The sequence below is a fragment of the Anomalospiza imberbis genome, unplaced genomic scaffold (assembly GCF_031753505.1).
Source record: "Anomalospiza imberbis isolate Cuckoo-Finch-1a 21T00152 unplaced genomic scaffold, ASM3175350v1 scaffold_661, whole genome shotgun sequence".
In the NCBI taxonomy this organism is placed as follows: domain Eukaryota; kingdom Metazoa; phylum Chordata; class Aves; order Passeriformes; family Viduidae; genus Anomalospiza; species Anomalospiza imberbis.
The window spans coordinates 48,682-59,836 of NW_027100275.1; the positions used below are offsets into that span (position 1 = coordinate 48,682).

Genomic DNA, 11,155 nt, shown 5'->3' on the forward strand with positions numbered 1-11,155 from the left:
TGAGTCCCGGGGGTCCCAGGACCCCCCCAGTTTGGGGGTGAGGGGCTCCCCTTCCCCTCCCCTCCCCCCCCCCCGGTGCCGGTGGCTCCGGCCCGTCCCCTCCCCCCGCCCTTCCCGGCCCCCCCACCCCGATTTCCTGGCCCGGCTCGGCCCTTCCTGCCCCCCCCCCCCTCCCCGGGAAACCGGGATTTGGGGAATTCTCCGGGAATTCGGGAATTCGGCACCGCAGAGGCCGCGGGGAGCCGGCACCGGGGTAAGGGGCGGCTTTTGGGGGTCCTGGGGGGGTAAAAGGTGGGAAAAGGGGGGGGCTGGGGGGGACAAAGGGTGGAAAAAGAGGGGAAAAGGGAGGGAAAAAGGCGGAAAAAGGAGGGTTGGAGGGTCCCGGGTGGAGTCTGGGGGATCCTGAAGGGAAAAAAAAAAACCCAAAAAAGAGTTTTTGGGGAGAAAAGGGTGGGAAAGGAGGGGGGTCTGCCGGGTGGAGTTTGAGGAGTCCTGCAGGAAAAAAACGGGTGGAAAAAGGGGGGGTTCTGGGAGGGTCAAAGCTGGGATTTGAGGAGTCGGGGGCTGCTGCTGGAATGTGGGGTCTCGGGAGGGTGCCCCAAAATCGCCCCTTTCCTCCCCCCGCGTCTCCCAGGCGATGCTGCCCGAGGAGCGCAAGGAGGGCTCGCCCCGCTTCGGGAAGCTCCATTTCCCCGTGGGGCTCTGGATCAACTCCCCCAAAAAACGCCTGGCCAAGATGAGCCGCCGCTGGCCCAGCGCCGGCTCCGTCCGGTGCGACCCCAGAACTGCCCCAGGTCCCCCCGGATCCCCTCCCTGGGTCCACCTGCTCGGGGGATTTCCTTCCCTTTTCCCCCTTTTTTCCTCCCATTCCCCCCCCAACCCCACCTTTCCCAGCCCAGATCCACCTGTTTGGGCTTTTTCCACCACTTTTTTCCACCTTTAATCCCGTTTCCCCCTGTTTTTTCCCCCTTTAATCCCATTTTCCCCCATTCGCCCCCCTTAATTCCATTTCCCCTCCTTAATCCCGTTTTTCCCCATTTCTCCCGCCTTTAATTCCATTTCCCCTGTTTTTTCCCCCCTTTAATCCCATTTCCACCATTTCTCCCCTCCTTTAATCCCATTTCCCCCCAGTTTTCCCCCTTAATCCCATTTCCCCCCGTTGTCCCCCTTTTTTTCTGCCTAAATCCCCTTTTCCCCCATTTCCCCTTCCCTTAATCCCATTTCCCCCCATTTCCCCCCCTTAACCCTATTTTCCCCCATTTTCCCCCATTTAATCCCATTTCCCCCCATTTTCTCCCCCCTTTATCCCTTTTTCCCAATTTCCCCCCGCCTTTAACCCCATTTTTCCCCATTTCCTCCCCTTTAACGCTATTTTCCCCCATTTTCCCCCATTTCCGCCCCCTTTAATCCCATTTCCCCCCATTTTCTCCCCCCTTTATCCCTTTTTTCCCCATTTCCCCCCCTTTAACCCCATTTCCCCCCATTTCCTCCCCTTTAACCCCATTTCTGTCCCCTGAACCCCCTTTCTCCCGCCCCAGCTCCACCTCCTCGGACACCCCCAGCCGCGCCAGCGACCCCTCGGACCCCCGCCCGGCCACCACCGCGGCGCCCGCCAAAGCCAAACCGCCCCGCCACAAGCGCCTGTCCCACCTCTTCCACCGCGCCACCAGCGCCACCAGCGCCGCCAGCGCCACCAGCGCCAGCCGCTGGGCCAGCGAGAAGAAGCTGGCCGAGCTCCGCGAGCCCTCGGGCGACCTGCTGGCCCCGGCGGGCGGCGCGGCCGCGGGCCCGCAGCAGCCGCCGTGCATCCTCAAGATCTTCGGCGGGGCCATCTCCCGGGGGGCCAACTACAAGAGCGTGCTGGCCACGCCGCGCTCCAGCGCTCGCCAGCTCGTCCGCGAGGCGCTGGAGCGCTACGGGCTCAATCCCGACGATTTCGGGCAATTCGCCCTCTGCGACGTCGTGGGGCGGCCCGGCGGCGGCGGCGGCGGAGCTGGCGGAGGAGGGGGGTGGCAGGGCGAGCACCTGCGCGAGGTGGGCGACTGGGAGCGGCCGCTGGTGCTGCAGGAGCTCTGGAAGCCCAAGGCGGGGTGGTCGCGGCGCTTCGAGATCCGCCGCAGGCAGGACCTGGAGAGGGCGGGGGACGCCGGCGGCGACGATGGGGACAGCGCCGGTGAGTGGCGACGGGGCCCGGAGGGGTGGTGGCCACCCTGGCACGGCCACTGGACACCAAATCCCCCCCAAAATCCCCTCTAACCCCCCAAATCCCCTCTAACCCCCCAAATCCCCTCTAAACCCCCCAAATCCCCTCTAACCCCCCAAATAATTAAGCGGGGTCCTGTCCTCTTCGTGTCCCGTTGCTGTCACCCCCGGAATGTCCCCTGAAGGGGGGGGGGAAGTCTCCCTCTTATCCCCCCCAAGCCCCCTCCCCACATTCCCGCGGTGCCACCATCGCGTGTCCCCCTCCCGAACGCCACCGACGTCCCCATTCTTGTCCCCTTGTCGCCCTCCCCCTTTTCCCAGGGCTGCCCCCCCAGCCCCGCCGCCTCCACCGGAACCGCTCCCGGGCTGCCTCGGGGGGTCCCGCGCCCCCGGCCCGCGACCCCCGCGACCCCCGGGACCCCACCCCCGCCATGCGCCGCAGCATCAGCGACATGAACCTGAGCACGCGGCGGCGACAGCGCAAAGCCCTGAGCCTGGCGGGGGGCGACGCCGCCGCCGGGAGCCCCCCCGCGGGACCCCCGGGAGCCTCGGGGACCCCCCCGGACACCGGGACCCCCCCCGGGGACGGGGGTCCAAGCCTGGAGCTGCTGTCGCAGTGCCTGATCCAGCCCCCCCAGGACCGCCCCTATTTCCTGCTGCTGCAGGGTTACGGCAAGGAGGTGAGAAAAGACAGAAAAACCCCCCAAAAAAGTGACACCCCCCCCACCCCCGGCCCTTCCGAATGAGCCCCCGATCCCAGCGAAACCACCCCAAAAACGGCTCCAAAAAAACCTTTCCTTTCTTCCTGACCCCCCCCTCCCCTTCCCACCCACCCGTAAAAGTTCCTTTGGTGGAATCAGGAGGAATCCTGGAATCAGGGAATCAGTAAAATCTTCATCTGATTTTACACCCCGGAAAAACTCTGCCAGGGGCTTCCTTTTCCCACCACCCCAAAACAAAAAAAAAACCAACCAGAAAACCATGGCCGGCCCCTCAAATTTTCCCATTTTCGTTGCCCCCTCCCAATCCCCTTCTTTACCCCTCAAACCCCCCTTTTTCACCCCAAACTTCCCCCCCTGAACCCCTTTTTTCCCCCCCCGCAGGACTTCGTCCTTTACGTCATGACCCGTCCCCAGCACATCTTCGGGCGCTCCGAGCGCCGGGGGGGCCCCGACAAACCGGGGGGGGTGCCCCGAAACCCCCCCGCCCACCCCCGAAACCCCCGGACGCCCCCCAGAAATCGGATTCGGGGCCGTTTTCGGTGGTCGACACCTTCCTGAGCGCCCCCGACATCCTCCCCCGCCACTGCCTCGTGCAGGCCGCCCCCGGGGGAGGGGGCGACCCCGGCGGGGACCCCCCCTCCGCCACCGTGCGGCCTTTTCGGGGCGCCCCCGCCACCCTCAACGGGTCCCCGCTGCTCCGCCGGGCGCCCCTAAACCCCGGCGACCTTTTGGGGCTGGGGGAGCACGTCCTGCTGCTCTACAAAGACCCCCGGATCGGGGAGGGGGTCAGACCCCCGTGGGTGCCGCCCCCCCGCGCGTCCCTGGGGATTTTGGGGGTGCTGGGGTGCGCGGGGTGCGGGAGGAGCCCCCGGGAGCGGCGGGACGTGCTCAGGGAGGCTCTGGAGAGCCCGAGAGCCGAGCTGCGCTACCGGCCCCAGGACGAGGGCACGCTGCTCAGGGACATCCTGGACATGGATTTGGGGGGGGGTCCCGGCGGGGATTCGGGGGAGGGGTCCCCGGGGGGGGATCCCGGCGAGGATTTGGGGGCTCTGGCCCCCGCCTTCCTCCTGGGGCTGTGCCTGGACCACGCGGCCCGCGAGTTCCCGGCGGGACATTTCCCGGAGCTGCTGGGCAGGGTGGCCGGGATGCTGCGGGAGACGGTCTGGGTGAGCGCGGGGACATCGGGGGACATCGGGGACATCGGGGGGACATCGGGAGGATGGGAGGAATTGGGGAGAATTGAGGGATACTGGGGGGATATGGGCAGGGTGGCCGGGATGCCGCGGGAGACGGTCTGGGTGAGCGCGGGGACATCGGGGGACATCGGGGACATTTGGGACACTGAGGGGACATTGGGAACACCGAGGGGACGTCCGGGGGACATCGGGGACATTTGGGGGACGTTGTGGGGGCGTTGGGGATGTCGGGGGGATTGGGGGAAATAGCAGGAAATGGGGGATATGGGGGACGTGGAGGGACCGAACTGGGAGGGATACTGGGGCCATGCTGGGACTGAACTGGGGGTGATACTGGGACTATACTGGGCCATACTGGGCTGTGCTGGGGCACTGAGGGAGTCCCTCGGTCTCTCCTGGCAGGAGAAAATCAAGGAAATTGGGGACCGGCAGCCGGAGAGGTGAGAGACCCCCAAAACCACCCCAAACCTCTGCCCAGAGACCCCAAAACCACCCCAAAACCCAAAACCTCCACCCAAAACCACCCCAAAACCCAAAACCTCCACCCAGAGACCCCCAAAACCACCCCAAAAACCTCTGCCCAGAGACCCCAAAACCACCCCAAAAACCTCTGCCTAGAGACCCCAAAACCACCCCAAAACCCAAAACCTCCACCCAAAACCACCCCAAAACCTCTGCCCAGAGACCCCCAAAACCACCCCAAAACCCAAAACCTCCACCCAAAACCACCCCAAAACCTCTGCCCAGAGACCCCCAAAACCACCCCAAAACCCAAAACCTCCTCCCAGAGACCCCCAAAACACAAAACCTCCACCCAGAGACCCCCAAAGCACCTCTGGGACCCCCACCCCCCCCACCAAGCCCCTCCCAATTTTCGGGGTGCCCCCCCAGCCCCCCGGACGGGGACCCCCCCCCCGCGCTGGACCTGGCCGCGGTCAGCTCGGACCTGCGGCCGCTGCTGCTCTGGCTGGCCAACGCCGTGGAGCTGCTGAACCTGGCCCAGGGCCACCTGCAGGGCCTGGAGCGCGAGCTGGACATCGAAGGTGGCGCTGGGGGCGACTGGGAGGGACTGGGAGCGACTGGGAGGGACTGGGAGCGACGGGGATGGAATGGGAGGGACTGGGAGGGACTGGGAGTCAAAGGAAGCCAATGCAAGAGGAGATTTGGGGTGGACTGGGAGGGACTGGGATGGACTGGGAGGGACTGGGAGAAGATTAGAGAGGACTGGGATAGACTGGGAGCAGCTGGGACTTACTGGGAGGGGCTGGGAGGGCTCCGGGACGGCTCTGTGGCCACACCGGGGGGCTTTTGGGGCCGTACTGGGATTTTTGGGGGGATTCCTGGAGGAATTTAGGGGTTTACCCCGGATTTTGGGAGCTGACCCCGGGTTTTGGGGTTTATCTCGCGTTTTGGGGGTTTATCCCACGTTTTGGGGTGAATCCCCGGGATTTAGGGCCGTGCCCGGAGTTGGAGCGGGACCTGGAGAGCTGTGACGAGGCTCTGGGGGTGCTGGACGAGGTCATCATGTCCACGTTCCAGCAGAGCGTCTATTACCTGACCAAGGTGACCCCAAAACCCCGCAGGGCCCCCCGAATCTCGCCCGGGGGTCCCGAAATTCACCTGGGGAAACCCGAAATTCACCCGGCTGCACCCCCCCAAACAGCCCCAAATCCCCTCCAAATCACCCAAACACCCCCAAATCCCCTCTAAATCCCCCTCTAAACCCCCCAAATCCCCTCTAAATCCCCCTCTAAACCCCCCAAATCCCCCCTAAACTCCCCAAATCCTCCCCAAACCTCCACAAAGCCACTCAGCGACCCCTCAAACCCCTCTGAGACACCTCAAATCCTCCCCAAACCACCCAAAATCCCCCTCAAGTCTCCCCAAATACCCCCAAACCCCTTTCGGACCCCCCCCCCCCCCCAAAAACAACAAATCCCCTCCAAATCACCCAAACACCATCAAATCCCCTCTAAATCCCCTCTAAACCCCCAAAATCCCCCCAAATCCCCTCTAAACCCCACAAATCCCCCAAATCCCCCCCAAATCCCCTCTGTGACCCCAAACCCTCCTCCCCAGACCCTGTACTCGGCCCTGCCCGCCCTGCTGGACACCAAATCCCCCCAAATCCCCTCTAAGCCCCCCAAATCCCCCCAAATCCCCTCTGTGACCCCCAAATCCCCCTCAAATCCCCTCTGTGACCCCAAATCCCCCCCAAATCCCCTCTGTGACCCAAACCCCCCTCCCCAGACCCTGTACTCGGCCCTGCCCGCCCTGCTGGACACCAAATCCCCCCAAATCCCCCCAAATCCCCTCTGTGACCCCAAACCCCCCTCCCCAGACCCTGTACTCGGCCCTGCCCGCCCTGCTGGACACCAAATCCCCCCCAAATCCCCTCTGTGACCCCCAAATCCCCCCCAAATCCCCTCTGTGACCCCAAACCCCCCTCCCCAGACCCTGTACTCGGCCCTGCCCGCCCTGCTGGACACCAAATCCCCCCAAATCCCCTCTGTGACCCCCAAATCCCCCCCAAATCCCCTCTGTGACCCCAAACCCCCCCTCCCCAGACCCTGTACTCGGTCCTGCCCGCCCTGCTGGACACCAAATCCCCCCAAATCCCCCCAAATCCCCTCTGTGACCCCCAAATCCCCCCCAAATCCCCCCTGTGACCACAAATCCCCCCCAAATCCCCTCTGTGACCCCAAACCCCCCCTCCCCAGACCCTGTACTCGGCCCTGCCCACCCTGCTGGACACCAACCCGTTCGTGGGGCCGGGGAGCCGCGGGCCGGGCCGGACCTGGGGGGGGTCCCCGAGGGGCTGCGGCCGCCGCTGGCCGTGTTCGGGGCCGTGCTGGGGCTCACGCGGGAGTGCCGCCTGCACCCCGACCTGGCGTCCCAGACCTTCGGCTACCTGTTCTTCTTCTCCAACGCCTCGCTCTTCAACACCCTCATGGAGAAAGGTGGGCGTTTGGGGGGGGATTTCGGGGGGTTTGGGGGGGGAGTTGGGGGGATTTGGGGGGTTTAGGGGGCATTTGGGGGATTTAGAGGGGATTTTGGGGGGTTTAGAGGGGATTTGGGGAGATTCGGGAGGTTTAGAGGGGAATTTGGGGGGTTTAAAAGGGGGATTTGGGGCAGGGTATGGGGGTTTAGAGGGGATTTGGGGGGTTTAGAGGAAATTTTGGGGGGATTTTTGGGGGTTTAGAGGGGATTTGGGGGGTTTAGAGGAAATTTGGGGGGATTTTGGGGGATTTAGAGGGGATTTGGGGGGTTTAAGGGGGATTTGGGGGAGAATTAGTGGCTTTGGGAGGATTTGGGGGGGATTTGGGGGAATTTTGGGATTTGGGGGGTTTTGCGTGGATTTGGGGAGTTCGGGGTGGCTCCGAGGGTCCCTGGGGGGGGTCACTGCCAGGATTGGATTTTGGGGGGGACCCCCGGGGGTCCCAGCCCCGCCGCCTCCCCTCCCCCGCCCCATTTCCTGCCTTTGTCCCCGGGCGGGAGCCGCCGGAAGCGGCGACATCCGCGGGCGGGAGAGAGTCCCGAAAAACCCCAAAAATCACCCCAAAAATCACCCCAAAATCATCCCAAAATCAACCAAAAATCACCCCTCCAGAAAACCTCAAAGTTAGAACAAAAGTTAAAAAAAATCTGAAAAAAATCTGACAAAAATACAAAAAAATCTTAAAAAACATCTGAAAATCATCCTAGAAAATCTGTAAAAAATCTGTAAAAAATCCAAAAAAAAAGTGAAAAAAATCAGGAAAAGATGTGACAAAAATCCCCAAGAAGCGCGAAGCGTCTGAACGCGCCCGCGCTCGCCGGCGCAGGCAGCGCGGGGCCGTTCTTCCAGTGGTGGGTGGGCGTGCGGCTCCGCACCAACCTGGACCTGCTGCTGGACGGGCTGGGCGCCCTCGGCCTGGGCGACATCGCCGGCGACTTCTTCCGCAAGCTCTCGGCCACCGCCAACCTGCTGAGCACCCCCCGCGGCTGCCTGGAGCAGGTGGGAGCACACCTGGGCACACCTGGGCACACCTGGGCACACCTGGGCGCATCTAGGGACACACCTGGGCACACCTGGGCACACCTGGGGGCACCTGGGCACATCTAGGGACACACCTGGGAACACCTGGGCGCATCTAGGGACACACCTGGGCACACCTGGGCACACCTGGGGGGACCTGGGCACACCTGGGCACACCTGGGCACACCTCGGCACACCTGGGTACACGTGGGCACATCTACGGACACACCTGGGAACACCTGGGCACACCTGGGGGGACCTGGGCACACATGGGCACACCTGGGCACATCTAGGGACACACCTAGGCACACCTGGGCACACCTGGGGAGACCTGGGCACACCTGGGAACACCTGGGGAGACCTGGGCACACCTGGGGGCACACCTGGCACACCTGGGCACACCTGGAGATATCTAGGGACACACCTGGGCACACCTGGGGAGACCTGGACACACCTGGGCACATCTAGGGACACACCTGGGAACACCTGGGTACACCTGGGGAGACCTGGGCACACCTGGGGATATCCAGGGACACACCTGGGCACACCTGGGGCACCTGGGAGCACACCTGGGGACACACTTGGGGCACCTGGGAGCACACCTGCGGGTACCTGGGCACACCTGGGGAGGGCAGAGCGCCCGGCGGGGCCGTGCGGGCCGGGTGCCAGCGCGTCCCCCGTGTCCCCAAGGCCACCTGGGCGCGGCTGCGCGCCGAGTTCCCGGCGCTGTCGCCGGCGCAGCTGCACCACGTCCTGCGGCACTACCGGCTGGGCCGCGGCCGCGCCGCGCCGCCCGCGTGGAGCCCCGGCCCCGAGGAGAGCGCCGCCGCGGCCGCAGGTGTGCCGCACCCCCGTCACCCTCTGTGTCGCCGTGTCACCTGTGTCACCTGTGTCACACCCTGTGTCACCTGCACCACACCCCCTGTCACCTGTGTCACCTGTGTCACCTGTGTCACCTGTGTCACACCCCGTGTCACCTGTGTCACCTGTGTCACCTGTGCCGCACCCCCGTCACCCTCTGTGTCGCTGTGTCACCTGTGTCACCTGTGTCACACCCTGTGTCACCTGCACCACACCCCCTGTCACCTGTGTCACCTGTGTCACACCCCCGTGTCACCTGTCACTGTGCCACACCCCCTGTCACCTGTGTCACCTGTGTCACCTGTGCCACACCCCCTGTCACCTGTGTCACCTGTGTCACACCCCGTGTCACCTGTGCCGCACCCCTGTCACCCTCTGTGTCACCTGTGCCACACCCCCTGTCACCTGTGCCACACCCTGTGTCACCTGTGCCACACCCCCGTCACCCTCTGTGTCGCTGTGCCACACCCCGTGTCACCTGTGCCGCACCCCTGTCACCCTCTGTGTCACCTGTGCCACACCCTGTGTCACCTGTGCCACACCCCGTGTCACCTGTGCCACACCCTGTGTCACCTGTGCCACACCCCGTGTCACCTGTGCCGCACCCCCCGTCACCCTCTGTGTCGCTGTGCCACACCCTGTGTCACCTGTGTCGCTGTGCCACACCCTGTGTCACCTGTGCCACACCCTGTGTCACCTGTGTCACCCTCCTCTGCCACACCCTGTGTCACCTCTCCCTGTCACCCCCCGTGTCACCCTTCTGCTCCCCTTGTCACCCCCAACCCCCCATTGTGTCCCCAGTGTCCCCAATGTCCCCCCAATGTCCCCAGTCACCCCCCAATGTCCCCAATGTCCCCCCAATGTCCCCAGTGTCCCCAGTGTCCCCTCAGTGTCCCCCATGTCCCCCCAGTGTCCCTGCTGTCCCCCCAATGTCCCCCCAGTGTCCCCAATGTGTCCCTGCTGTCCCCAATGTCCCCCCAGTGTCCCCAGTGTCCCCCCAGTGTCCCCCCAATGTCCCCCAATGTGTCCCTGCTGTCCCCAGTGTCCCCCCAGTGTCCCCAATGTCCCCTCAGTGTCCCCAATGTCTCCAGTCCCCCCAGTGTCCCCCCAGTGTCCCCCCCAGTGTCCCCCCAGTGTCCCCAGTGTCCCCCCAGTGTCCCCAGTGTCCCCCCAATGTCCCCCATGTCCCCCAGGTGACATCTTCGAGAGTTTTTCCGAGCACCCCCCGCTGCTGCTGCCCACCCGCGGCTTCCGCCTGGGCCCTGGGGTCCCGCTGGGCCCGGGGGGGCTCCTGCGCCCCCTCCTCAAAATCCGCCGCCGCCTCTGGCAGCTCGAGGGGGGGGGCGCCGACCCCTGAGACCCCCCCGGGGCCCCCCAAAACCCCGGGACCCCCCAAACCCCCTGGAAGCACCCCCCGATTCTCTGGGACCCCCCCCCAAATTCCCCCCCCCGGGGGTGAGGGGGGTCCCCAGTGGCGGGGAGGGGTCTCCGTGTGTGACCCCTCCCCCCAAATAAAGGTGTAATGGTGACATCGGTGTCCGCGGGGGTCCTGGGGGGATCTGGGGGGTCCTGAGGGGGTTTGGGGGGCATTTTGGAGGGTCCGGGGGGGATTTTGGGCCATTTTTGGGGGTCCTGGAGAGGTTTTGGGGGGTCCTGGGGGATTTTAGGGGGCCCTGGGAGGATTTTGGGGCACCCTGGGGGGATTTTGGGGGGGTCCTTGGGGGTTCTGGGGGGCTCCTGAGGGGTTTTGGGGGGGTCCTTGGGATAGTTTGGGGGTCCTGAGGGGGATTTGGGGGGTCCCGGGGGATTTTGGGGGGGTCCTTGGGGATTTTGGGGGTCCCGGGGGGATTTTAGGAGATCCTGGGGGGGGTTTTGGGGGTCCCGGGGTTCCTGATGGGGTCTTGGGGGATCCTGAGGGGATTTTAGGGGGTCCCGGGGAGATTCTGGGGGGTCCTGGGGGGTTTTGGGGTGTCCTGATCGGGTTTTGGGGGGTCCTGGGGTGATTTTGGGGTGTCCCGGGGGGGTTTCAGTGTCGGGACCCCCCCCCAAATCCCCTCCAACCCCTCCGAGCCCCCCCAGCCCCCCCTGGGACCCCCCAAATCTCCGGGGTTCGGGGGGGGTCACGGCTCCTTTATTGGGGGGGGGGGTCCCCCGCG

General features: G+C 64.7%; 1 protein-coding gene across 1 annotated transcript; it reads left to right on the top strand.

Annotated features, from left to right (window-relative positions):
- Positions 1-603: 603 nt before the first annotated feature.
- RASIP1 (Ras interacting protein 1) lies at positions 604-10,371 on the top strand. The gene is given in 13 exon segments (XM_068179021.1): positions 604-771; positions 1,539-2,173; positions 2,524-2,882; positions 3,306-3,389; positions 3,440-4,090; positions 4,523-4,560; positions 5,012-5,163; positions 5,574-5,683; positions 6,841-6,883; positions 6,886-7,080; positions 7,945-8,117; positions 8,829-8,976; positions 10,193-10,371. Coding segments are annotated over 13 exon segments (2,886 nt in total). The 5' UTR covers positions 604-637; the 3' UTR covers positions 10,357-10,371.
- Positions 10,372-11,155: the final 784 nt, after the last annotated feature.